This window comes from Grampus griseus (assembly GCF_964374135.1).
Source record: "Grampus griseus genome assembly, chromosome: 9".
NCBI lineage: Eukaryota > Metazoa > Chordata > Mammalia > Artiodactyla > Delphinidae > Grampus > Grampus griseus.
In genome coordinates this window covers 74,025,706-74,052,560 of record NC_139003.1, presented here as the reverse complement: position 1 = coordinate 74,052,560, position 26,855 = coordinate 74,025,706, and the positions used below count along the sequence as shown (strand labels likewise).

The window sequence follows — 26,855 nt, the reverse complement described above, 5'->3', positions numbered from 1 at the left end:
TTCCTTCCAGCTCTTTGTTCCAGTGTCCCTAGAGTCTGACCTGCATCCCACGAACCAAAGTGAATATAGCATCACAGTCCAGGTAGCAGGATGGAGCTAGTTAAGAACATACCTGTTCATCACACCTGGCTTCTGCTTCTTTCTCATGGACCAAAACTTAGTTGTGGCCACATCTAGCTACAAGTGAGACTGGGAAATGTATTGTTTGGTTTGGTTTTAAGCTATCTGGAGAGCAGTATGCCCAAGAAAAATCAAAGTTTGGTTCCTAAAGAAGAGGAAAATGGCATGAAATTTTATGAATGGCAGCTTATGTTGTTTCGATACTTTAGACCCGAGGCCATAACTATATATTTCTGTCCCTTCAAAGTAATATAAACACATTGTAATTTAAAGTGCTGTATAATCACTTTTTAAAAGCCTATAAAGTGGTTTGGATTAAGTCTTATATGCTTCTCAACAAGTGACTATTGACACTAATCTCATGTATTCTTTTTTTTTTAATTGATGTATAGTTGATTTACAATGTTATGCCAATCTCTGCTGCACAGCACAGTGACTCAGTTATATATACATTCTTTTTTTATATTCTTTTCCATTATGGTTTATCACAGGATATTTAATATATTTCCCTGTGCTATACGTTAGATAATCTCATGTATTCTTAATTCTCAAGGTTTACTTACCAGTAAGTACCTTTCTTGTGTGATTTGAGCCCCTGAATTCATGCTAGAGAATTCTGCATTTTTCACTCCAAAATTCTCCCTTCCAGTTGTTAGAAATATTTTTCATAAAAGAAATTTAACATATACCAAGAAATAGTTCATGTCATATGGTTTTGAAGAAGTTTTTTTAACAATATCACAAATTAAATTTGTTCTTTTAAGAGTAGGTTATAGTATACAATTTTATATAATTATATTATTGTACTCTTGGTGATATTTCAGAACTCATATGTACCCATTACATACCTGTGTGAGTCAAATCACCATGAATCATGCTAACAGAAAGGCTTAAGGACGTTCGTAGGCTTGTAAGTAGTACATTTAATTTAAAACAAAACTGACTTCTTAGAACCACTTGAGACAAGGGATATGTATGAGTGCCTTTAGCCAAAAGGCAAAAATATCTTGGCCAGTGACAGTTGATACATGTTTAATGGTCTGTTGATCCAGATGTTGGGCTGACAGGTGATAACTGAGGTGAGGGATAGCCAAGACTTTGACATGCAAGTCACTTCTTTTGATTTGGGAAAGAGTGAACAAAACGTAATGTGACTAATGGTTTTCAGTATCTACAGTGTCTAATACGGAGAAGTTTATATAGAAGAAAAGGAAGAGTTTTATGGTTTGACCTTTTAAGAAAATTGTTTTCCTTTCTGCCTTTACATTTCAATTTTTAAAAATATAAATATGTATAATTGGTCGTTAAAATATCTTAAAAACATTATGAATCTGTGGACTGTCTTAATCCTTCCATGTGATTGTCATTTCCACTTTTAGAAAAGTAAATTGGCTGATCTCTTATAGCTATTTGCTATTGCCAGGTGTTTGCTAGAAAATAAAAACAAAATAACAACATTTGAGTAGGAATAAAGGAACTGTGGCATGCGCATAGGTGGAAAAAGACGTCATAGGGCCATCTTTGGCAATTCAAGGCCAGTAAAAAGACCAGATTCCCGTATCTATGATGCTTTTCCCTGTCCAAACCCAGGATTCCATGACTTTCCTGTACTTCCTTTCCCCTCACCCCTGACATGGACGGTTTGTATCCACACCCTCAGGAGAACATTGTGCAGTGAGAGCCATTGCTGTGGCTCAGCACGCCTTGGGACCTAGGCCCCTTCCGACATTAACTCAGTGGTTATTCTCTATACTTATCTCAGTCTCAGTGTCATCATCCCGCTAAAGGTAAGACCTACCTTCTAAGGTGGTTTTGAGGAACACAGATCATGTGGGTGACGCTTGTGGTACAGCCCACAATATGTGGTCCATAAAGGTTGGCTGGTATGGTTATTGTCATACAGACTAGCCACTGTCTTCCCCCCCACCAACCGACGTTTCCCCGTCACCTACTGAAGCCACCGCCGGCTTCCTGGGGCACAGTAAGGAATAGGTGTGGTTCAAAGCATGGTTTGGGGCTCTCTGGGGCTAAAACATGTGTGCTGGGTGGCAGTGGTGGGCAGGGGTGGGGTATGGAGGTTCGCTCAGACATTCACATGGATGGAATATTCATCAGGCTGGAGCTTGTAGACTGCCCGTTGTGGTCCTTTAACGATCTCACCAGTCAAATTCCAAATCCTTGCAAAAGCTGAGACTTTATCTTACAACTTTGTCTTCACCAGAGCAGAGAGCCCTGTGCTCAGCCTTAAGTGATAGGTGTTTGGTCATCCGTTTCAACCAAACCTTTCTCTGTGACCCTAAACCACAAGTCTCCCTTTCACCTGTGTGAGAAAGATAGCAGCCACGTGATATTGGAAAGAAAGAGTTCTAATGACTGTTCTGGAAACCAGACACAGAGGCATGTCTGCTGTCAGTCACTGGTTGAAATACATTTCCTAGAAATGTTTTCAAACACAGGCAATACATTAAAGTAAATTTTCTCGTATCGGAAGTGTTCAGTTTGTGTAAGATCTTGTGCCACATTGCTTAGAAAGAGCCTTAGTTGTGTTTCCTTTAAATGAGTAAGTTTGCAGAATAGATTTTTAATTCTCAGGTTTAAAATAGGCAATTGACTATCCATTGCTAAACTTTATTTAAAATAACTTCTCTCTAGTGTCCGTAAAATTTCTTTTAACTAGAAACAAAAGTAAATTAGTAAATAAATAAAATTTTACTTGTCTGAAATTCAGCACTAATGATTCACAATGACCAAGGGAAAAAAAATTAACACTCAGAATGGTGATATATTTCAAGTTTTGAAAGAAAACTGACAGTAGAGATTCTTCTTAGTGCTCAGGAGATAAAAATATCATACCTTGTTTTAAGTTGAGTCAAGTATTAGAGTTATTGCTTGGAATAACCATGCCTGAGACTTCTGATTTAAGATTTTTTTTAACATCTTTATTGGAGTATAATTGCTTTACAATGTTGCATTAGTTTCTGCTGTGTAACAAAGTGAGTCAGCTATATGTGTACATATACCCCATATCCCCCCCTCTTGCGTCTCCCTCCCACCTTCCCTATCCCACCCCTCTAGGTGGTCACAAAGCACCGAGCTGATCTCCCTGTGCCATGCAGCTGCTTCCCACTAGCTATCTATTTTACATTTGGTAGTGTATGTATGTCCATGTCACTCTCTCACTTTGTCCCAGCTTACCCTTCCCCCTCCCTGTGTCCTCAAGTCCATTCTCTACGTCTGCGTCTTTATTCCTGTCCTGCCCCTAGGTTCATCAGAACAATTTTTTTTTTTTTTTAGATTCCATATATATGTGTTAGCATACAGTATTTGTGTTTCTCTTTCTGACTTACTTCATTCTGTATGACAGACTCTAGGTCCATCCACCTCGCTACAAATAACTCAGTTTCATTTCTTTTTATGGCTGAGTAATATTCCATTGTATATATGTGCCACATCTTCTTTATCCATTCATCTGTCGATGGACACTTAGGTTGCTTCCATGTCCTGGCTACTGTAAATAGAGCTGCAGTGAACATTTTGGTACATGACTCTTTTTGGATTATGGTTTTCTCAGGGTATATGCCCGGGAATGGGATTGCTGGGTCATATGGTAATTCTATTTTTAGTTTTTTAAGGACCCTCCATACTGTTCTCCATAGTGGCTGTATCAATTTACATTCCCACCAACAGTGCAAGAGGGTTCCCTTTTCTCCACACCCTCTTCAGCATTTATTGTTTGTAGATTTTTGATGACGGCCATTCTGACTGGTGTGAGGTGATACCTCACTGTAGTTTTGATTTGCATTTCCTGATGGTTAGTGATGTTGAGCATCCTTTCATGTGTTTGTTGGCAGTCTGTATATCTTCTTTGGAGAAATGTCTGTTTGGATCTGCCTGTTTTTGGATTGGGTGATTTAAGATTTAAATTAATTTTTCTTTGTTTCATGACATTTTAGAATATTTAATTGACAGGCACTTAGGAGCACAGTTTGTAGCTTAAGAATGCATATGTGATGTTAATCATACAAGATGCAGCAACTCAGGTCGATTATGTTAAACTGAGCAAATCTTCGAACTGGATATTAATTTTTTTTTTGGATATTAATTTTTATTGGTAGATGCTGGCAGATTGGTATTGAAAGCTTCATACCCATGACAATTCCCATGTTCTCATCTATATTGTTAAGTAAAATGATACTTGCATTGATCATGAAGAAATTTGTCTTCCTGGCTCATTTGTGAGAGCACCTGCCGTTACTGATCAGTGAGCTACACAACCACAAGAAGAGTCTTTGGGGAGAAACAGCGTGCTAGATGGCATGAGAGCTGAGTGTCAACAATATCCTTAGTTCTCTTCAGTCTATCAAGAGTATGCCTCTACCACTTAAGGGGCATCTCTCTAAAGCCAGCACACCAGGGACCATCACACACCACATCCAGTGGCCTTTGAATGCTCTGTCTCATGGACCTCCTTCCAACAACTTTTGACTCTTATGATCTGCTCTCTTTACCAGTCCTTTCTTGTTGGCTTCTATCACATTTATGTCTCCCAATTCTCCAATTTCTTCTCTTTTTAAGCTCATCTTTCTCCCACCATTGCCCAAATATGAACATCCACCCTAGCTCAACCCTCAACCTCTTGCTTACATCTTCCTAGGATTGTCACTGAGAATTCATGTTGTTCCCAAGCACTCTCTTTATACAGTTGCTCCCATCTTCATCTAGCGTTCTTTAGCAAACTCTGGTCTTCGATAATTTTGCTCAGTAGTTCCATTTAAAGTAGCCTAGGGAACCCAAGCTCAGTGCATTTAAAAGTAAACTCATCCTCCCTCTCCTTATTCTTCCTGTATTCCGTTGGACTTCCGGGATGCAGCAGGTGTAATCTGCATCTCTTGTCACGTCTCACCTTGAAAGTCTTCATTCACTTCCCTTTTCCTATAGAACAAGCCCCAGGCTCCTTAGTCTAGAGCTCAAAAACACTCCAGGAATTGGCTCCAACTTACTTTTCTACTTTTCAGTTACACCGTGTGACCTCTTCCATTACTGTTTCACAACTGTACCATAGACTGAGACTTACATACTCGCGTGTCCCCAGACAGTTCATGTGAACGAATGAAGCCAACCAGAGCAGAACTGTGCTAAACTGGGGAGGGCACCCTGCGTAAAGAGCGCAACTCAGGTCTAAACCACGGTTGCCATCTGAGATATGGACGTGGTGTTGCCAGATCTCTGATTTTTAAATATTGTCATCTAACAGAAAACATCTTTAAGGGCAAAACAAGGCTCAAAGGCCACAGGTTTGTGACTCAGCCACAGGCACACACCCATTACCCACTCCTTTGCTTACATCCTTCACCTCTTTCTCCGCCAATTCTGCTCAGAAGTTCGGAGGTCGTCTCACACGCCACCTGTTCGGTGCAACCTTCCCTGGCCTGTGGAGTCTCTCCTTTACCCCCTGTGACATCTATGTTTGGTGTTGCTCAGTTGCCGTGTTACCTTACTTAGTTCATCCCATGGGGATACACGTCTCAGCTCCCTTTCTCATTATGAGCCTGAAGCCATGGACCAGCGTTGTGCTTCCCTGTATCAACCCCCAGTGCCTCAACCAATGCCTTATGTATAGTCATTCCTCAATACACAGTTTTGGTTGGTTGACTGGTAGCACTTGGAGAACTGGGACAGGACAGACATAAATAATTTTAGGAAAATAAAGAACAGGTAGTATTTATTCCATGCTTGATATATGCCAGATTCTTTGCCAGATGCATTAGCTGTCCTATTTAACTCAGCTACAACTCTGCTAGGTGTGGATGTGACATCCACTTCACGGTGGATGACTTAACTAAGGCCCAGAGAAATTAGGTACTCTGCTCAAGGCTACCCAGGTAGGAATCCAGCTCTCTGACTCCCTTTGCATGCTTTACACTGTGTTCTGAGCTTCCCAGCGGACTTGGCAGATACATGAAGTGTGCCTGGACACTTGAGAGCAGCTGATTGGGGCTGGGACAGCAGGAGCTCATGGGGCCCGTCCACTCTGTAACAAGAGTGACCTGCAAACTGACCCTTTCTCTGTGTGGAGAAGATAAAAGTGCTGCTGTTATTACTCCATGCTGCTTCTAGTGCCATTTTTAAAAGGCAGCATGTGCGATTAAACTTAGCCAAGAACATAAAACCTGCTGTATTCAAATCACTCTTTCCTAAAGAAATATGGTGGGATTCCAGAACCATATTTTACAAGTTAAAATGAAAACGGATTTCATTATTGGAAGAGGGCCACGCAATCCGTATCGTAAGTTCCTGTCGTTAAAGGGATGACTTTTCAGGTTTGATGTAGAAACAGCATTAAATGAATAAGCCTTTCTTGTGCAACCAATATCTAAAAATAAAACTAGATCAAGATTTGACAGTTTTAGAATGGCTAAGCAAGACCCTGGTGAAATCGTAAAAGTCTGCAGGAGTTAAGTGAATTGAAAAGCTGTGGTGAACAGCTGCATTTGAGGCCATGAATACTGCTTTTTGAAATGTAAAATACACTGAGCGAGAAGCAGAGCTTGTGTTGGTGGCATCGCACTTTAACCTGTGATTCATACACGAACAGTAAGGTTTTTTTGTTTGTGCTTAATCACATTACATGGACGTTTTGGCAGTGCTTCTCAAAAAATAATGGTAAGTTGTAACATTCCAGGGCCAGAAATGGGCGCTTTCGTGTACAAAGCTTTTCTTGGCTCCTTGGAATAGAGGTTAAGTAGAGCATGTTGTAGAGTACCTTAAATTTCATTGCATCTCAAGTAGAAATGTGGGTGAAGCAAAACTACTAACAGTACTTTAGGGGATATGAGTTAGTAGAGAAATGTTGAATATTCACATTGCCTTACTTAGATTAAATGGCTCCTATGGGCAATTGTCTGTCAAAACTCTTTTCATTTGCTTTTTGGTAATTCACTGTAACTGGTGAGTGGTTTCATTACGGCAGTGCATTTTGCTGGCGAGCGTTGAAAAATAACTGAGGTAGATTTCTCTAATTGTTTCTAAGTCACCCTATATGCATTATGATTTCTAGACTTCCGGGTTTGTTTTTATGTTTTTGTTTTTTCTTTTTTTACCTCCTCCCTCCCCCAAAAAGGCATTAAGCTTAGACCTTTTGGAAACATTTAGACCATTTTCTTTAATTTGATTAAATTTATATAACAGAAACCTTTAAAAAGAGTCTGTACCAAACCAATTACCGTTCCACCTTGACACTACTCTGGGATATTCTAGGAACACTTGTATTTTGCAGAAATAAAATGGAAATTTTTAGTGCTTGATACACTTAAAGTGATAGTGAGAAAATTTTTTAATTTATGCATATAAGAAAAATACATTCAAGTAAAATCAAATAAAAATAGATAATTCTTTTCTTATGTCTTAAAGTTAAAACAGTAACAAATGGAAGGGAAAAGTTCTGTATTAATTAACATTATGGCTAATTATAGACCTGAATTTTAGAGCCATTTCTATCAAGTCTAGATTTTGACAGCATATTGATATATTTTATTTCAGGTTACATTCTTCTTAAAACTGTAATAGTATTTTCCCTCCAGTTTTGATAGGTATTAGCATGTTACTTTATACTGCAAAGAGTAATTCCTGTATTTTAAAAAGCCACTACAAAATGTTATGTTATTTGGGGAAAGAAGAGGGGTATTCCCAAAAGGATGGCTGAGTATTTTTGTCAGTGATGAGCCAAGAATTTGGGATTAGATTTAGAGATGGATTTAAAGAATAGAATTTCAAAGAAAAGTTTTTGGTACATTAATACCTAGGTATTCATTAAGCTAGAAATCAAAACGAATGCATCTTTTTATTCAGAGTGTTAGTCTGTATGGCAATGATGAATGTGTTTAAATGAAAGATGTTTTTATACACAAAGGTGCTTTTCTACCTAGAGTCTTAAATTACTATTAATTAAGCAGCATATAATATAATAAATAATTATAGTGTTTTAATGTGGATGCCAGTGGATTTGCTAGTCTTTCTAAATGGCCATTGTTGGCTAATAGTCTTCAGGGGATCATTTATATAGCCATTGTGGTTCTAAAAATATCTCTAAATAGCAGTGGGACAGCCTTTTTTGAAGCATGGATATTATAAAATGCACTTTTATTTGAAGTGTGCTGTTTTGAGTATATCACTCAATTACTTTCATATGCGGCAAAAAAAAAAATACCAATGTTGAAAAGGAATAAAGGAAAGCTCTTTGTATACAGAAGAATTTCAGAACAATATGGTAGTTAGAGAAAGATTTGAGTTAGGAGTATTGGGAATCTGTTCTATTCATTGGATTTTTAGCTATTCTATTCATTAGGTTTTTAACTGGAGATGTTTTTATGTAGCATCATTATTTTTATTTTAATTAATATTTCTATGGCAGAGAGATAATTAGATAAATGCTGATGAATATTAAATACGGTAGTAGCTTAGGGGAGAGAAGCATTTCTGGGTCAAAGCCCTCAACAAAATATTATCTTATATGAGCTGATTAATTGAATTGAATGCCAAATGGTTTTGCCACCATCCAACCAAACTCTCACAGCCACTCAGTTCATTATCTAAGGCTCTTCCAGAATGGAATGAATGCTTTTGTCAAAGTTAATGGTGCTCTTTTTAATGTGAGCTACTCATGGAGGAAATCTTGACTAGAGAATACTTCCCACCTCACTAAATTAGCTACGTGTAAGAACATCCCAAAGAGTCTGAAACTGAGTGTCACACCAAGAATTTTACATGCTGAATTGTCTGAGGTTCTCAGTGCCGTCGCCCAGTGGTTTCTGTATATTGTGGGTTCCAATCTGTAAGGGCCCATTGGAAAGCCTGAAGTCAATTCTAGGTTCTAGGCTGCTCTATGGTCCTTGCTGCCTGTGTCTAACATTGAATGCAAAAAAGACTTAATTTCCAATTAGACCAGAGAAGCTAAGGATTCTCATCAACCATGTTTAGTACAGAGATATGTTATAATTTGTGAACATAACTGTTTAGTAGCATCCCAGAGTGATAGTTTTCAAGTTGGATTCCAAAATATCCTAGGGGTTCAGACATTATGCCATTGTTGGACCTTAATTTCAACTATTTAAAAAACTGTAATGAGGGAATTGCTGGTGGTCCAGTGGTTAGGACTCCGCAGTTCCACTGCAGGGGGCATGGGTTCGATCCCTGGCCAGGGAATTAAGATCCCACAAGCCTGGAGGTGTGGCCAAAAAAAAATTAAATAAAAAATAAAACACTGTAATGAAAGAGACACAAAATTTCACATACACATTCCAAATTTTTCACTAGGATGCCAGTGATTGACTTGTGCTGCCAGGTTAACTCGTTTGGGGGTAGATTTTACAATAAAGCTTCTTCTGCCTTTTTGTGCATAGATTGGAAACTTTCGTAAACAGGGACTCCAGTAGAGAGCTCCTAGCTCTGCTGTGCATATCCACTCACATTCAGACTCCTGTGCATATCCACTCACATTCAGTTGTGCAACCAGCCACATTCCCAGTTTTCCTGTACTGGGCTTAATATATGCCCAGCAAGGCCCAAGCACATCTGTTTGAGAACTTGCTTTTCCACAGAGGAATAGTGGGTTAGACCAGTGACTGTTCACATACTACAGTGTGATACAACATTATAAGTTTAGGCTTAATTTACATTTTAGGTGCCATTTGTCAAATTATTTTTTTTTAGTGAGGAATACTGATACTTATCTATTATAAAAAAAATAAATACCTTTGAAAAAAATTACCTAATACTCTTCATTAACACCTCTGGTTCATTTTAATTAAGGGCCTCTTGCCACTAGAAAGCAAGCTTTTTTGGTCAACTATTACCATTTTCAGCCACTTACCTGTTTGGATCAGAACTATCTTGATATTTTGCAGCATAAACAAACCATGGAAATAAATTAACCCCTGCAGTTCATATAGGACTGTAGGTGTCATTCACAACCGCTTTTTATCAGAATTTTGTGTTCTTCAACACGGCCTTTTGTTTTGCATTGATAACTTTTAAAGAAACGTTGCTGGTTATTTCTAAAATTCTGGAATTTTTCTAATCTTCAGCATAGAGCTATAGAATTCTGTATTGGGCAGTTCTTTCTGTTTCCACATTTGTAGTGTAAGAGAGCATCAATGCTATTTAGGATACAAGCTCACTATTCTTACAGTTTTCTACTATATCAAATAGCTAAAATTTTGATATCCAGAATGTAAATTATATGAAAATTACATAATATTTTTAAATGAATTTCAAGGAAAGGAGATTGGTTAAAGGCTACTATAGCAAAAGGTCTACTTTGCATTCTGACTGTAGATCTTTTCTATCATTTTTGAAATTTTATTGGAGGTCACTTTGCCTGTTCAGGAGTTCCGTATTATATGTAAGCTGGACTTTTCGAAGAACACTCAGGCAAAGAGGCAATAACAGTGGAACCTGTTTTTGTAGGTTGAAGAGTTAGAAAAGGAATTAGGAGGGAGTATGTCATGGTCCATTTTACGTGCTTTCTCTTTCCTTTTTTTTTTTTTTTTTTTTTTGCGGTACATGGGCCTCTTACTGTTGTGGCCTCTCGCGCTGCGGAGCACAGGCTCCAGACACGCAGGCTCAGTGGCCATGGCTCACGGGCCCAGCCGCTCCACGGCATGTGGGATCCTCCCGGACCGGGGCACGAACCCACGTCCCATGCATCGGCAGGCGGACTCCCAACCACTGCGCCACCATCTTTCCATTTTTAACTGGACTTAGTTCTGCCTCTCTTCACAACAGTAAGAAAATCACTCACCACTTTCCCAACTTCTTACAGATGCTTTTGAGAGATACAGGTGAATGGCCTTGGAACCTGACGTGTGTCCTCTGGGTTTTATTATCCATTGTTCTTGTCCTAGACTTAGGTAAATGGCTTTAGAAAGCCTTTATTTATTAGAACATATAAGCGTCATTCCCTGTAGGTCTGGAGTGCATACTTCAGAAATCTTATAAAATTTATTTTTAAAAGCACTTTTTTTAATGCATTGGTTTTCCATAACGTCTATACCCAAAAATATAGATGATGTTTTAGGGAAGGAAAAAAAGGTGACAAAATTGTATGTTTAGAGAGCCTTGTAATAAAAAAAAAAAAAATCTCATTGCTTGAGGCGTTCTATATAAGAGTTTTAAAAAATAACTTTACTAAATCATGTATTTTGTGGCTAAAATTCCCCTAACCTCACCCCTCCCACTGCCACCACCATTTGTCATATTCCTTCTGTGCACACTGTTCCAGGGCCTGGCTAAGCAGCTGCCCCTCTTATCACCGATTTGCTAACCTTGTGTTTATTTTCCTTTCTTTGCAGAGACCCTCCTTGATGACTTCCTTCTCACGTACACGGTCTTCATGACAACTGACGACTTGTGCCAGGCGCTGTTGAGGCAATATCCTTCATTAACTTCAGGATGCTGTGTCGGCTTCCTCTCAGACAGATGTCTCACATTAGGAATGAACTGCCTTTCTTCATTTACTCAGCCCCTCGGTAGAGTGTGGCTATGTTAAATATTCATGTCATGATAGCCAAGGTGAAAGATGAAATGAAACAGACCAGGCAGGGGGAGCTGGAAATGAATGCAGAGCCGCTGTTTTCACGTTCTACGTCGTGGGTAAATTGTGCTGTCGATATTATGTTTTCTTCAAACCTACGTCTCAAGACTTTAGAATCTGGAGATGAATTTGGCCTGCTGGGTAAACACCAGAGTCAAGAGGTTGAGTGGATTGGCGATAACTGAAGTTAGAAGACCATCAGTCAGTTAGTGCCAGACCATGTGATGGGAAAACATACATATGTGAGTGTGTGTTTCTGGGCAAGTATCCCCGGGGGAGACAAGGATTCCCCACTTGGGAGGTCTTATCCCCGTAATCGACTGTCATCATTTCAGAGCTTTGTCAGGGCATGCTCTCTTAGGATGATGGATGTGATTAGAAGGTTGCTGACCAGTTAAGGAGGCTTTAGGATTGCATACACTAACTAGAAGAGTTGCAACAGATCAAAGGCTGGAAAGCCATGCCAAGGAAAGGCACTCAAAGTTTCCGAACGAGTGTCTTGCCTCACAATGTTTAAGGAAGAGTTTTTTCTTTATCATTAGTCAAGCCATGATAGTTACAGGAAAAGAGGAAAAGAACATTTGCATAAGTGGAAATAATGTAAGATAAATCTTTATATTATGCCTTTCAAGAGAAAAACTAGAAGAAATAGATACTTTAATAGATTCTTTTTGTGTTTGCTGGAGTTTGTTTCACAGGTAGAAATCAAAGAAATCAGATGTCCTTGATGTACTTTTTTTTTTTCCTGTGTTAGTTGCTTTAATTTTATGGTGACATAACAAGGATTATAAGTATTTTTTCTCCAGATATAGCCATTCTAAAATGTTCAGTGTTAGCTATTACTTTTCTCCCCATTTTATTTTTTTATTGAAGTATATTTGATTTACAATGTTGTGTTAATTTCTGCTGTACAGCAAAGTGATTCAGTTTTTTATATATATATATGTATAGTAGTATTCCATTGTATATATACGTACCACATCTTTTTTATCCATTCAGTCCTTGATGTCCTTTTGCAGGTTGGGGAGACAGTGACTGAATTATGTTTTAAAATAGTTACAAAGCCTGATACAAAATTGATTCCTATTTTGCAATTATATATCAGCATTGAAGAATAGAGAATCCTGTCCAGTAACCCCAAAACCTACCTGTGTTTGGTATCATAGCATTTTCTATTTCTAGCTAACTTTTCAGTGTGTCCAAGATACTCAGAATGATAATTTGGGGGGCAAAAATGCTAGGTTGTTTTGGAAAGCGCCACGCTTCTGTCTCATTCCTAAGGCTTTAAGCATGTTGCCTTTGAGGTTGTTATTTTTATATAATTTTAACAGCATAGTTAATACATAGTCATTGTATACAAATTGGGAAATGCTTATAAGTATAATAAAAATAATTCATGTTCTCTGAAATCTCGTTACCTTAAGAAGCCACTGTTAACTATCAGTATATATCTTTCCAGGTAATGAATATATAAATAAACATAGTTAATAGAAATGGGTGATCCTAACGTATACTTTTCTTACTTACTTTCCTACTTAACAGTATACTGTGCATGTCTTGTGTCCGTAAATATAGTGCTGGACCATCAGTTTTATGGCTATAGAAAAGCCCTTTAAGTGGATATGCAGTCATTTATTTAACTGTCCTTAATGGTTGAAGCATTTAGGTTATTCCTATTTAATATTTTTTTATTCCAGTGAAAATGAAAATTAGCAGCCCTTTTTTACTTACATTTGCACGCTTATCCATTTCTCTTTTTTTTTCACATAAATTCCTAGGGTGAGCATTTGAATCATATCACAAATTATGCTCCAGAAATCTGTGCTCATTTGGCGCTACTTTAGAATGTGAATTTCTGATGATCAAAGTATATCTGGCCCCGTTCTGATCTAACTTTTATGGAAACAGTGTCCACCTATGTAGTGAGGCCAGATCTTTTGGAGCCTTAATCTCTTGTGATTAATGGGCCACCTAGGGTCTCTTGGAGGTGGCATTAACCCATGCTGCCTGTGGAGCTATGTCAGCAGCTGTCAGTTCTGTCGTCCAGTCTTTATCCTCATGGCCTGCCACCATGTTATGTAAATCGTTTTCCTGGGCTTACCCTCTTCAGTGCACACCTTTTACTCTCCCTACACATGTTCTTTTCTTCCTGCATGTTCAGGTACTTGTAGATTTTTTGGAAAATGTGCCTTAGCATAGTTTGTGAAAGCAAGAATAAACGGATCTCTTCACATTTTTTACTTGCAACAATGTAATTTCCTTAACCATTTGCACCTATTCTGCTAAGAAGTATCAAGGCAAAGAAGAAAACTCAGATGTTCCTTGTCGGAAACGGAAGGTCTTGCATCTTGTTTCCCAGTGGATTGCTCTGTACAAAGACTGGTTACATGAAGATGAACATTCAAAAATGTTTTTAAAGGTAATGTAAAACATCCAGTTATTGAGTAATTCTTTTATGCCAAATGACTCATTTCAAAAATCTCATTCGTGGGCTTCCCTGGTGGCGCAGTGGTTGAGAGTCAGCCTGCCGATGCAGGGGACACGGGTTCATGCCCCGGTCCGGGAAGATCCCACATGCTGCGGAGCGGCTGGGCCCGTGAGCCATGGCCGCTGAGCCTGCGCGTCCGGAGCCTGTGCTCTGCAACGGGAGAGGCCACAACGGTGAGAGGCCCGTGTACTGCAAAAAAACAAAAACAAAAACAAAAATCTCATTCGTAGGTTACAGTCATCTAACTTGTTTGTAATATTGAAGTTATGATTCGAAGTATTAATTTGTTTTGACCTCTGAAGCCTGATATTCCTTACATAGAAGAAGGCAAGTTTTATCGTCACTCATTTAAGGTTATTTATTTTATATAAGTCATGGGAATTTTGACTGCAAATGAAATAATTAAGGAACGTAAAATAAAAGATACTTTAAAACTTGATACTGTTTAATATGTTGAAATGTATTATAACTTTAAACTAACAATTCCCATATCTACAATAATGGGATAAAACATTTATCATTTAAAACCTATAGTGACAATGTATACATTATGAAACCTTTTCAGGACCTGGTATATTTTGAGATATTAGAGCAATAATAACCTATAAAATAGATACTAACCTAGATTTATATTTGAAATTGGATAAACTGATATATGTGTCTAATCATTAGTGGGCTGCAGTATCTTTTCAATACCGATGATTCTCTGGAGATGGCTTCTAAACAGTTGGATTCTTTTGGCCACCAGAACCGTATTAGCTGTGCAAGTTAACACAGGGAAGGGGTACAGTGAATTTGAGCAGGGAAGAGTTCTATTTCAGAATAGGCAAGTATCTAAACTGATTTTGCCTTTCATGAAGGAAATCACTTTGATTTCAAAATTCAGATATCACTTAGACATCCAGTTAAAAACTGGTTTAAATCAAGTCTCTGACTAAACTAATGTTATTTTCAAATCAACTGGGTAGTTTAATTCAATGGATTTTTTCACTCCCAAATGGTTATGTGGATATTATTTCTAAAAATTTAGAACAGGCATGGAAATTTTGAGTAGCCAACCAGAGATCTCTTTTAAGTTTCCACCATTCCCTACCTATAGCCTTTAAAAGCTTCCACAGAGCCACACCAGTTGAGCGAGGGGCTAGGAGGTGGAATCCCACTCAGGATCTCATTGGTGCCTGGTTTAACCCCCAGCATTGTTCTGGATTCCACTTATTTCCCTGAGCAGGTTAACCACTCTATGAATCTTAATCCTTACAAAATAGGCATCAAACCAATTAAGCTGAAATCTTCTTTTTCCCCCAGACCATATACAGAAATGTACTGGATGATGTATATGAATACCCAATACTTGAAAAAGAACTGAAAGAATTTCAAAAGATACTTGGAATGCACCGTCGTCAGTAAGTAATTTTCCTCATCACAGTTAGTAAAAGAAAGCAGCACATGTGATAGAATTGGGGGTGTCTCATATGTACCATTTGGAACATTTTGAATCTGAGATTTATCTTGATTCCTTAGGTTCTCCAGTAGTAAATATTTGTTTTTATATCTCAAGATGAATGAACACTAAATCAAGCTTATTGGCTATTTTTTTTTTAACCCTGTTTGGTATGGTAGAAATAAACTGCGCCATGACAGTCTGGGTACATAAGAACAGTTATCTAATAAATTATTATTTAGTTTTAAAAGTGTCAATATTTAACTTGTCATTTGGGGGAGCTCATAGCTATCTCTAATGAATAGGAAAAACGTTTTATAAATAGGTCACAGCAAGTCATGGTGCATTTTTAAAGTTCAGTTTTATGGATTCCCTGAAGTTTCTTTATCAATTCAGAAAACTTAAAGGAAAGCCTTTATTCAGTGACTTTTGTCATATCCAAGGTGTATCACTGAGGTGTCTATCATTAGTCTTTCATATTTCTAATACCTAACTTTACTCTGATTTACCACTAACTCTTCTTATTAATTTTGGTAAATGAAAACATCAGGTCATTATTCAGTTTTCAGATGTAGCTGCAAAGTTAATCTGAAGGGAAAAATTGTTCTCTGATTTACAATGTAGTTTCTACTTTTTAAACATAAAACACATCTGTTGTCAAGTTGTGAAAAACTTCTATTAAGATTTCAGCAGTCACAAATGCACTTCTCATAGAAAATGTTAATTCAGGCCTTTCAGATTATCGATTTGAGATTTAAAGCCTGACTTAATTTTAGTAAAGGGAGATCTATTTAGTAAAGGCTATATAAAGAATTTTAGGGTGCAGACAAATTATGTATAAACCTTAGTCCCAATCAGGAAAATCGCACATTTAGAAATTCAGAAATGAGGGGCAGGGTGTTAGAAATGAATGTTGTGAATTTTGGTGGTCATCTTTTATCACAGTCTACACTGTAATCAATTTCGGTAGCCTAAGACTAGTATGAAAATATGAACAAACAAATGAAGCAAAAAAGAAAAAGAAAGAAACCTTTACATCAGAATAATCCCCTACATGGAAGTTGATCTATGCTGTAAGGCAGGCCTTCTTACAGTTGGGAAAATTTAATTCTGGTTTAGTACACATTTAACTGCATTAAATAAATAAATGGAATTTAATACATTCCATTTAAAAACTTACATAAAACTGGGAAATAAAAGATTTAAGTAAGAAAACTGTCTAAGACATGATTCTTGCGTCTTTGGTACAAGTGATGAAGTATCTCTAGATTCTGGGATAAGATTTGAGCTGGGGACCTGCAGAAGATCCCCCAGTTCCACCACACACAGAAACATCCTGGAAAAGATCTGTCTTGGCTGACATATTTAGCTATCTAAAGAACAATAATTTCACCGAAAATCTAGCCAAATATGAGAAAACTTAGAGTTTCTGTGGAAATAAATCCAGTTCTTTCCTCAATGCTCAGTTTCTATGGGTAGAAAGCAAAATATACCTGTTGAATAAATAGCTTCTTTTCTTCCTGGTTCACTGGAAATCCAGAGCCCAGTGTCAAGTGTGTTATGCGTAGTAAACTAGTGAATACTGTGTGTTTTATCTTTTTGAAAAGCAAAAACCTCTGCCCGCTGCCTGAAAAGGAGTCTCTGTGACAATCACTACATTATTCTGGGTTTGAGACAAAGACTGATGTCTCGTCCTTTTCCTTTCAGCACTATAGATGAATATTCACCACAAAGGAAGGTAAGGCAGCCCCTTCTGTCTGAAACGGGGCGATGTGGTTTGGAGGCCTGGCCTTGGCCCACTTGGTATTTCTTCATAATTAATGAACGCTGCCTCTAGCAGAGGAGGGCCAGGTGTGGAGCCGGGGGCTGCACCTTGCCTGCCCACTCCTACCTCACCTAGCTTTCCCTGTGCTTGTGCAGATGCAGTTTCAGCCAGGTGCCCTAGACTTTATGACATTCTGAATTTCTGTGGTGCGTTTTGGAGACTCAGAGTTTCCCCAACATCCCCAGAATGATATAAATGTGATTTTTAGTCATTGATATAAAGATAGAAAACCGTCTATGCAAGACTCTTGCCTGCAAGAGTAAGGAAGTCTTGTGAGAAGAAGGTTGGAACCCTTCAACCCACCAGAAAGAGAGATGGTAGCCAGAATGAATGTGTTTCCTCTTCAACTTGGGGGGAAATGCTAAATGAGATGTCAGGCACAAGTTTTGCAGGAGCTGATATATCAGGTGATGGATAATCATAATGGATCACGTACCTGTTTCTCTTAAGCAAGTCACTGCACTACAGCAGAAGTGTGAAACCATCTCGACGTGGCTTTACCCAAAAGCAAGGTTGCTGTTGGGATGGGGAAACCATGTCTCTCTCAGGAGAAGCAGCTATGGATGTTTGTAGTAGCGAGTGTTAAATATCACGCCCATATTCTCCGGCATGTTGCAGAGAATCATTTGGGGGGCTTTTTCCCTTGGCCGAGGTCTATCATGTTGCTCAGACTCTCCACCTCCACGTGCTTGGCCGAGGTCTATCATGTTGCTCAGACTCTCCACCTCCACGTGCATTAATTGAGGCAGCTCCCAGTTTATTCATCTAAGATTAGATGGGTGGATTTCATATTAAAAAAAAAAAATTGGCACGCTCTTTTGGAACATGTTGCAAACAGCTCTGTTTTTCCAAAAGGCAGCAATACATTCATTCATTGTTCTTGTTCTCCCTTCTTGCAGAATAAAGCCCTTTTCCACCAATTCAGTCTTAAGGAGAACTGGCTCCAGCATAGAGGAACTGTGACGGAAACAGAGGAAAGTGAGTACGGTTTGAACAAGGCTCTGGGGCAGGTGGAGTAGCAGCTAATCACCATCATTCTCCAACTTGAACACATCAGCCTGCCTTTAACCCTTTCTAGCTGCCACACCCCTAAGACACGCATGTTAGCATCCACAGTGATAGTTTTTCTTCTCTTGCTGTGGGCGTTACAGTTTTCTTTATCACAGAGTACTGTCCCAGGTAGGGAAAGGAGACTGCAAAGAGCCCCCTGCGTTCTTGGGGAGATGTGCAAAATGGACTGGAAAGGCAACCTTTCCCCTTGGCTGCCTTCTCCCCTGCTGTCAGCCCATCGCCTGTGACTCACTGGAAAGTCCCTTAAAGCCACCGTGCAGGGCTTTGGCTGAGTCAATCCCTGAGATTTAGAGAAGAAAATCTTGGAGAAAATAATGAAAGGAAGGATGTGCAGTCGAAACTCCTCCAAGGCAAGGCCCTGCCGGGCAGTGCCACACGTCCAGTGTGTCCTCAATCAGTGCTGCTGGCAAAAGGGCTCGTGACGCACCCTGAAGAGGGCTGCTCCATCAGTGCAGGGGAGACACCTCTGTAACACTCTGAAGGTGCTGATGTACTTTTTATTTTAAATTTAATTAATTAAGTTATTTATTTATTTTTCGCTGTGTTGGGTCTTCGTTGTTGCACGCAGGCTTTTCTCTAGTTGCGGCGAGCGGGGGCTACTCTTTGTTGTGATGCGCGGGCTTCTCATTGCGGTGGCTTTTCTTGTTGTGGAGCACGGGCTCTAGGCGCACGGGCCTCAGTAGTTGCAGCAGCCAGGCTCAGTAGTTGCGGCTCGCGGGCTCTAGAGCACAGGCTCAGTAGTTGTGGCGCATGGGCTTAGTTGCCCCACGGCATGTGGGATCTTCCCGGACCAGGGATGGAACCCACGTCCCCTGCATTAGCAGGCGGATTCTTAACCACTGGTCCACCAGAGAAGCCCCTGGCGTGCTTTGCTACATTACTGTTTTATAACGGAACTGGAAATGGTTTCCTCCTGTTTAGATAAAGGTTGAGTCAGGGGCAGAGCTGGGAAACACAGCAATTCAAATGTGCATGCTATTGTGACTTGGAGACTTTCTCTTTTAATTCGCCTTTCCCGACAGCGCTGAAATTTTAAGTGTGGACGTTGAATATTTATTCAACTTATTGAATGTTTAAACAACAAAATGTCACAGGATACCTCTTGTGTTCCATTGTTTGTGTATAACCAAACATGATGGCACTCGTTGGGTCATAGTGTCACCTGTACCAAGTGGAGGAACAAATGGAATGACCTCACCTCCTCATCTCTCAGTTGCTGACCTTCCTTTCCCATTTGTCTTACAATTAATTGTATAATCTTCCAAGCTGAGTTTCAAAGAATCTGAGTATTTCAAGACCTCCCCCCTCCTCCTTTTGTTCATCATCTTACTGAGCAGGCTGTAAACTTTCCTCACACTTAGTAGTTTGTAGACTGCAGCTTTGCCTTGCTCCAGAATTCCGTCTTTTTGTGGAAGGATAAAAACATTTTGTCTCTCACAAGTCTGTTGACAACACATAAAACAGCTATTTGTTAGATGCTACGGTTTTAGTGACACACCCAACCAAACCCAAAACAAAATACTGTCAGTGCCTCTTGGTGGCGTGTTTACTTTGAGGTTTGTACTAGTGAACCCCTAGTTTGTCTTTTGCTTCATTCGCATTTCTGTGCAAACATTCCTGGGTTTATTTCTGTGGTGCATTTAAATTGCATATGAAATTTCTCTAGGACCTGCACTCCCCATTTTTTTTTTTTTTTTGCAATCTAGAAGAGAAGAATAAGTATATTATTGTCCGTCTGTCTTTAGTAAAGAAGCTGGTGTTTTATACATTCAGAATGGCTGATACAAGAGGCAAATAACGTGTCAGTTATTTCCATTGCTACAGTTTCTGCTATTAAATCATAAAGAAACATTGTTTCCAGGGCCCATTCACCCTGATAGTGATAATGTCCTAGTAATAATGATTAGTACCACAGACAAGAAGAAGGAAATTAAAAAGGCTGGAAATGTGACCTCCATTTGAAAACTAAACTCACTACCACCTTGATATGGGTGGAGGGGCGGCACGCGGAGGTTCATTCTTATACAAGCAGGAAGGCTGAAGCCAAAAACCATAGCAAGTGACAGATTTTTTAGATAAGCTTATGAGAATTCAAATAACAAAATGTGGTGGTCTTTACTGAGCCACTGTGCCTGTCCAGAGGTGAAGTGTACAACAAAAGTGTTTGAATTAGACGCTTTAATAGACTGCTTTGGGAGATCACAGTAACCCTCACAGAAGGGACTCCGAAGTCTAGTCCCTGTTGCACAGATCCCACTGTGTTGTGGCCAGGCTGCCTCTACCCTGAGCAGACGCTTTTGCGTGATGTGGGTCTCTCGCTACAGTATGGGATGCTTAAGCACTACTCCACCTTGCTCAGCAGCTTTATCACGTCTCCGTCTCACGTGTGTGCAGGCTCGCATTGCTGTGCCCTCAGGCACCCGTGTGCACACATATATATGTAAATCTAGCTGTGTCTGCTCTGTACTGCAGGGAATAGTGTGGCGGGTGCCTCGATTTGGGTGAAACGTCTGTACCTCATGGCCACAGCTGTTCTCTGTCTACTCACAGTTCTTTCACCTCATGCAGTTTTCTGTCACGTGTATATCACGGAGCACTCCTATGTCAGCGTGAAGGCAAAAGTTTCCAGTACAGCCCAAGAGATCCTGAGAGTGGTGGCGGAAAAGATCCAGCATGCGGAAGAGGATCTGGCTCTGGTAGCCGTCACGTTCTCTGGGGGTAAATTATTTTCTGTCTTTGAATATTAATCTTTCACTGGATTGCCTCCAGGAGAGAGTTGACATTTTTATGGAGTAGACGTGCAGCGCGTCCCTTCTGGGTCTGCAGCTGGATGAGCACTCTAACAAGAAGAAGCCACCTACCAGAGGTGTTTCCATGACAACAGTTGGGTACCGTTGGATGCTGAATTTCCTCCCCAAGAACTGAGCAGAGAGGCGCGCCAGTGTTTTGAAATATATTATAAAGCTTTACATATTTTGTACTCTAGATAAGCCTTCTGTTTTCATATTTAAATTAACTTGGGAAATTGCTAAAGGATGAAATTACTTTCCGAAGAAAAAAGAAAGGCAGCCTTGAACTAGTCTTTTTGCTGCCTGACAGTTTAATACTTAAAGACTCCCTGTTGAAGGAAATAAAAACTGTACAATAAGCCGAAAGCTCACAGGCAGTGTTCCTTCAGGCAGACGTGGGGAGGGAGCCCTGGTTATAGTTTTTGCCTCTGTTGGGCCTTATTTATCCTCAGAGAATGGTTTATTGTCTGTTTTGAATAAGATCACACAGATTACAAGCTGATACTATTGATCTGTGAGACCTGAACAGACCCCTGCGTTTTCACTGGAGCCTGTCAGATCTCAGTGTCACTGGCCTCCTTTTTTGGCTTACGATCTTTATTTAATATCTCATTAACCCTGAGAAAAATACAAAGAAAGTGACTTAGTCCCAGTAGTTGAAAAATGGGAGTACTGTGTAAACTAACCAGCCAGAGATGGGGCGGGCCGGGGAGGGGGGAGCAGATAAAGGGCATTCCTGTTTACCCTTTGTTACCATTCTAGAGTCAGGAGAAGAAGATCAGAATGTATTGTACTTGATGCGAAAGCATTATGTGATGGAACATTGCCTCTTTCGCTTTGTGACTCAGAGGCAGGTAAAATGGGCCTACAAGCTAGTTGATTACATATTCAAACAAATACAGCCCATCTCCCCTGTCCTAGTTAAGTGAGGCACTCCTTCCTCTCCCTGAGCGTTGTGCCTCCCATCAAAACATTCTCTAAAGAAAAAGAGCAAAAATTTCAGAAACATGTGGACTACATGAATTTTAATCAGGGAGTAGTTGAATGTTTAATAAAATATATTAGGTATTCCAGATAAATATGATATTTGTATATTAATTTTAAGTGACCAAGGATATTACATGATTCTAAACAGTATTAAACTTCATCAAAATCAGCATTTGCCTCTCAAGGCAATACCATAACAGAAAGTAATCATTGGGTCCCCATGCAGACAGAAGGTGCTGGAGAAAGAAGGACCCTGAGAGAACCTGGTGGCACAGCTGAGACCCACACCCCCTTGGAGGCTGACTCAGAGTCGGCCCAGGGCCACACGTGAACCTGGGAATTAATGAGTGGGTCTTTTACTACCCAATATCTATTTGATGGCTGTGAAATACGATTTTTACACTCTATTAGATTCATCTGTCGTTCTAATGTGTATAGACTCATAGCGAATCATCACTAGCAATATCAGTTTATCTCTTGAATTATCTCACAGGTTTGGAAATATGCCGTCATTTTCCATCCATTAGTAGTTTCGTCTGTTAAGAACCTTTCTGCCTGCAGCTTCACATCCACCAAGCAATAATGTTCTTATGAAGAAAAAAAGCCCACAGAGCTTAATGTATTCCTTGCTCTAGTTACGTAATTTTTAATAAATGTTTTAAATGCTACATCAAAATGAAATGACAGTGAGATCTACAGTTATTTTCTTTTTGTTAAAAGAAGTTTAGAGATATTGGCCATGTTGTAGGTTTTGTGGACTTTTCTAAAAGGACCGGTATTATTACCCTCACAGCTTTCAGTAGGTTTCCAGCTGTTTTGTACCCAAGTTAGGTATATATGTATGTAGTAACAGAAACCTACCCAGTTACTCAGAGCTTAAAATCCTATCACTTTTCATTGTTCATGGTGTAGTGACAAATCTGAAAGTAAGAAAAACACTTCTTAGCAAATGGAAAAATTACTGTCTGAAAGCCATGGCATTTGCAGAATGCAAATTCCATAGCAAATGCAGAATGGCTCTTATAAAGTCAGATTTAAGGTATATATGGGCACACAGAGGGTTGCAAGAAATTGTAGCTAAAGAGGGAGGAGATAGAAGAACGTCAGAGCCCGGCCATGTGGGACCATTTACTGCCGACGTCAACAGGCCGACATGACAAATACTACTTATCTTTGCAATGCTGGGCCATAAAGAATGTATTCGAGTATCATTTGTGTACTCTGTATCAAACAGAAATGTTCAAAACAAAATCTGGCGCTCGAACTGATTATCTAGAAAAAGAGATGTGGCATATTGTATTTCCAACCATGCTGGGTAACTGGAGGGCTACCTTAGGAGAGGCTGATTATGTCACAGTGGAATAAAGTTGAGTATCACTTTGGTCGATTCCCGTCTGCATCTTGTAGGTGGGGGGAGGACGTTTTTCTATGAGAAGCCTATTGTGTTATATAAGAGTCCAACTATGGTAGAAAAATGGCCAAAGGACAGGAACAATAGGGGAATAAAATAGAAGTAGAATAGATGAAAAAAAATAGGTGAAAATATTCACCTTTACTAGTAGTCAAGAAATACAAAGTAAACCGAGAATCTATTTTTGATTTTAGCAAAACAGTAAACTTATTCAAAGGAATGGTGAGCGTTGGTGGGTGTAAGAATTGGAAAGCAGTTTGGCAGCTTGTATCAAAAACTTTAAAAATGTTCCTTCGCTTTGACCTAGGAATTCCACTACTGGGAATCTGTCTTAAGAAACTCATCTATAAGCAGCCAAAGATTTATGCACAAAGATGTTGACTTTGGCAGTATATATATGGCTGCTGTAATAAGAGATCGCATTTATCAAACCCCTGTTATGTGCTGGTCCCTGTGCTAGTATTTAGCATGGTTCTTGCCATCTAATTTATATGACCAAAAAAACTGGAAACCATTAAATGTTCAACAACAGAGGAAAGATTAAATGATGGCATAATAGACAGTTATATAACCAGTTACACATGACATGACACTATAAATAATTTTGACAAGTGGGTAAGTAATTAAAATAGGAATATAAAACCACATAAGGAATAATTACAAATGCGTGTATCTATAGTGATTATTAATGCAAACATATAAATAATAATTTTGACCATATGTACATGTGTGCACACACATATTTGCATAAAGATCAGGATGGAAATATACTCAACTGTTACCAATATTACTATCATATGGTTACTTTAGAGTGATGGGATTGTGAATGAATTTTACTTTCTTCCCTAAGCTGTTCTGTGTAAAGAATGACTAAACGTTATAAGAATGAATCGCAGAGGGTACCTCTTTATGGATTCTGAGCATTGATTTTCTGGTATCATTGTGTAGCATGTGCAGAACTGAATTAAATCTACTTCACATCCCATTTATTTTTAAATATTTTTCTTTGGCAAATTTCACTCTTTAGATGTACTGTGAATGCCTACTAGGTGTTCTTGTGTTTCTAATTACTCTTTTTTGTAAATAAAGAAAAGCATGAACTTCAGCCACATGACTTGGCCATCTCCAAGTCCCTTGAAGCATCTGGTCGGATATATGTCTACCGGAAAGACCTGGCTGACACTTTGGTGAGTACCTTTAGCCTTGTACTTGAAACACACAGACCCACACGTCAGACTGAGACCATATATTTGTATGTTTGAAAATGAATGTTAGAAAAATACATCAAGCTGTTTCCTCCTGTAGTCAACAATACACTTTTCAAACAACACTGCGTTTGCAAATCAAAGGCAGGCCCATCTTTAGGGACTCTCAACCCCTCCTAAGTCAAACGCTATTTCTCTCTGAGTCCCTGTGAAACAAGGGATTTGAGAGATGTGACTCTTTCTCTGATGGAATCTTAATTCCATTCTTCTTTTTTGGTGGCTATATGGAGGTTAGGCTGAGGAACGCATCCTGTGTGGATTTAAAGGGAAAGAGACTCTGTCCTTAGTTCCTGTCCACTGGGTCCACTTTGAGTGAACCATGGCACCTAACCGTGCAACATCAGATGCCACTGAAGTGTAAGCGTACGAAGAAATATAGAACCCACACTGTATGTTATTTTCCATCCTAAATTTAAGAACACTTACGCCTAACTAGATGATTTGTTGTTGTTCCTAAAAACCTCGGTCTCATGGTTGCTTTCGCAACGGTAGGGTCAGGCCTCAGATCCATCGCCCATAAAAAGTGGGCTGTATCAGGTCGTGATTGTATCATCCAGACTTATGGTCCTGGTCTGTCCCATGGAGTCATCACAGGGATGGGTCTTTCCATCTGGCTCCTGTTGTATATATAATGGAGGAATCTGTATACCATGTGGGTTAACCAAAACTGCTTATAATAAAAGTATCTTATGTAAAATTATCTGCAAGATATCAAGCTAGCATAATGACATTAGTCACTGTTATCTTCACACTTTGTACCAGACACGTATGTACTAGGTAATTTACATAGAGTATGTCATTTAACCTTCCTGCTAACCTTGTGAAGTTCAGAGAGGCTGAGTGACTTACTCTAGCTTCCCACAGCCAAGCCAGGGAGAGGGCTAGGATTTCATTCCAGTTATATTTGACTCTGGAGCTCCTGCACCTTCCTCCTTGTACATCGTGAGGGAGAAAAGGAGAGGGAAATCCTTTGTCTTACTTGGGATTTCCCGTTGCTGGGTGTCCTTCTGCAGGTCACCAGGCCTGTGTCTATACACGATGTAATTCCACCAGTGGAACTTGACAGACAGGATGCTGCACAACATCTTTGAGTAGATAATGAGATTGATGTGACTGCCCACCGCCCTCCCCCGCACCTTGTGAAGGAGGAGAATCTAATATGCAGTTGCCCTAGGCTCCTGGTGATGGAAGGACCCACACTCTAATTGTCTCCCACCCCCCAGCCCTCACCCGCCACACACAGACCCCTCATGCGGTTCCCTCGTGTGTGCTCCCAGAGCGCTCTTCTGCTGCGGTCGAGGGCCTCAGAAGGGTAGAGGGCAGGCCTGGGGCAGTGTCTTGTGGGATAAACAGCTGCTGTGAATTCCGAGTTGAGCCAGATGCTATCCTGTACTCGGATGCTTCCCCCACCAGCTTTTTGCACCACCTAAAAATTTCCCATTGGAATCAAAGTTTAGGTGATTTCATCTCCAAAAGATTTCATTTGAAATGGAACATTGTATGGGAAGGATAACATGTGAAACCACTCATATCCACTGTGCTTGTGCATAGATTAGCCTTCGTGGAAAGCAGGAATCATAGCCCTGAATGAATGGAATAGAGAAATAGAAAGTGTTTCTTGGAGAGGGCAGTGGACTACCTGAGTAACCAGTGGGCAGTGCCAGGATAAGGGGCACATTTAGGCAGAAAGTAGGAGGGATAAAAAGCCAAGTGAAAATACCCTTACACCTCCAAATTACTAAGCAGAGATCTGTGTTACTTCCCAACTTGTGGCTCTTTGAATGTCTGCAGTGCAGCCTGGTGTCCATCTGGTCCCAATCTAGCCAGACCAATTCCTGAGAAACCTGGGCTTTCCCCCACCTCAGTGT

At 39.7% G+C, this 26,855-nt stretch overlaps 1 protein-coding gene across 3 annotated transcripts in view; it reads left to right on the top strand.

Annotated features, from left to right (window-relative positions):
• Positions 1–26,855, top strand: part of RAPGEF5 (Rap guanine nucleotide exchange factor 5) — a gene marked incomplete at its 5' end in the record, with an annotated part of 214,756 nt that overhangs the window by 159,549 nt on the left and 28,352 nt on the right. For all 3 annotated transcript variants that reach the window (XM_082662272.1, XM_082662273.1, XM_082662271.1), the window contains 7 exons: positions 11,469–11,547; positions 13,985–14,129; positions 15,504–15,601; positions 17,347–17,377; positions 18,364–18,442; positions 21,104–21,253; positions 24,812–24,909. In XM_082662272.1, coding sequence (XP_082518398.1) covers positions 11,469–11,547; positions 13,985–14,129; positions 15,504–15,601; positions 17,347–17,377; positions 18,364–18,442; positions 21,104–21,253; positions 24,812–24,909 — 680 coding nt within the window. The remainder of the gene's footprint in view (positions 1–11,468; positions 11,548–13,984; positions 14,130–15,503; positions 15,602–17,346; positions 17,378–18,363; positions 18,443–21,103; positions 21,254–24,811; positions 24,910–26,855) is intronic.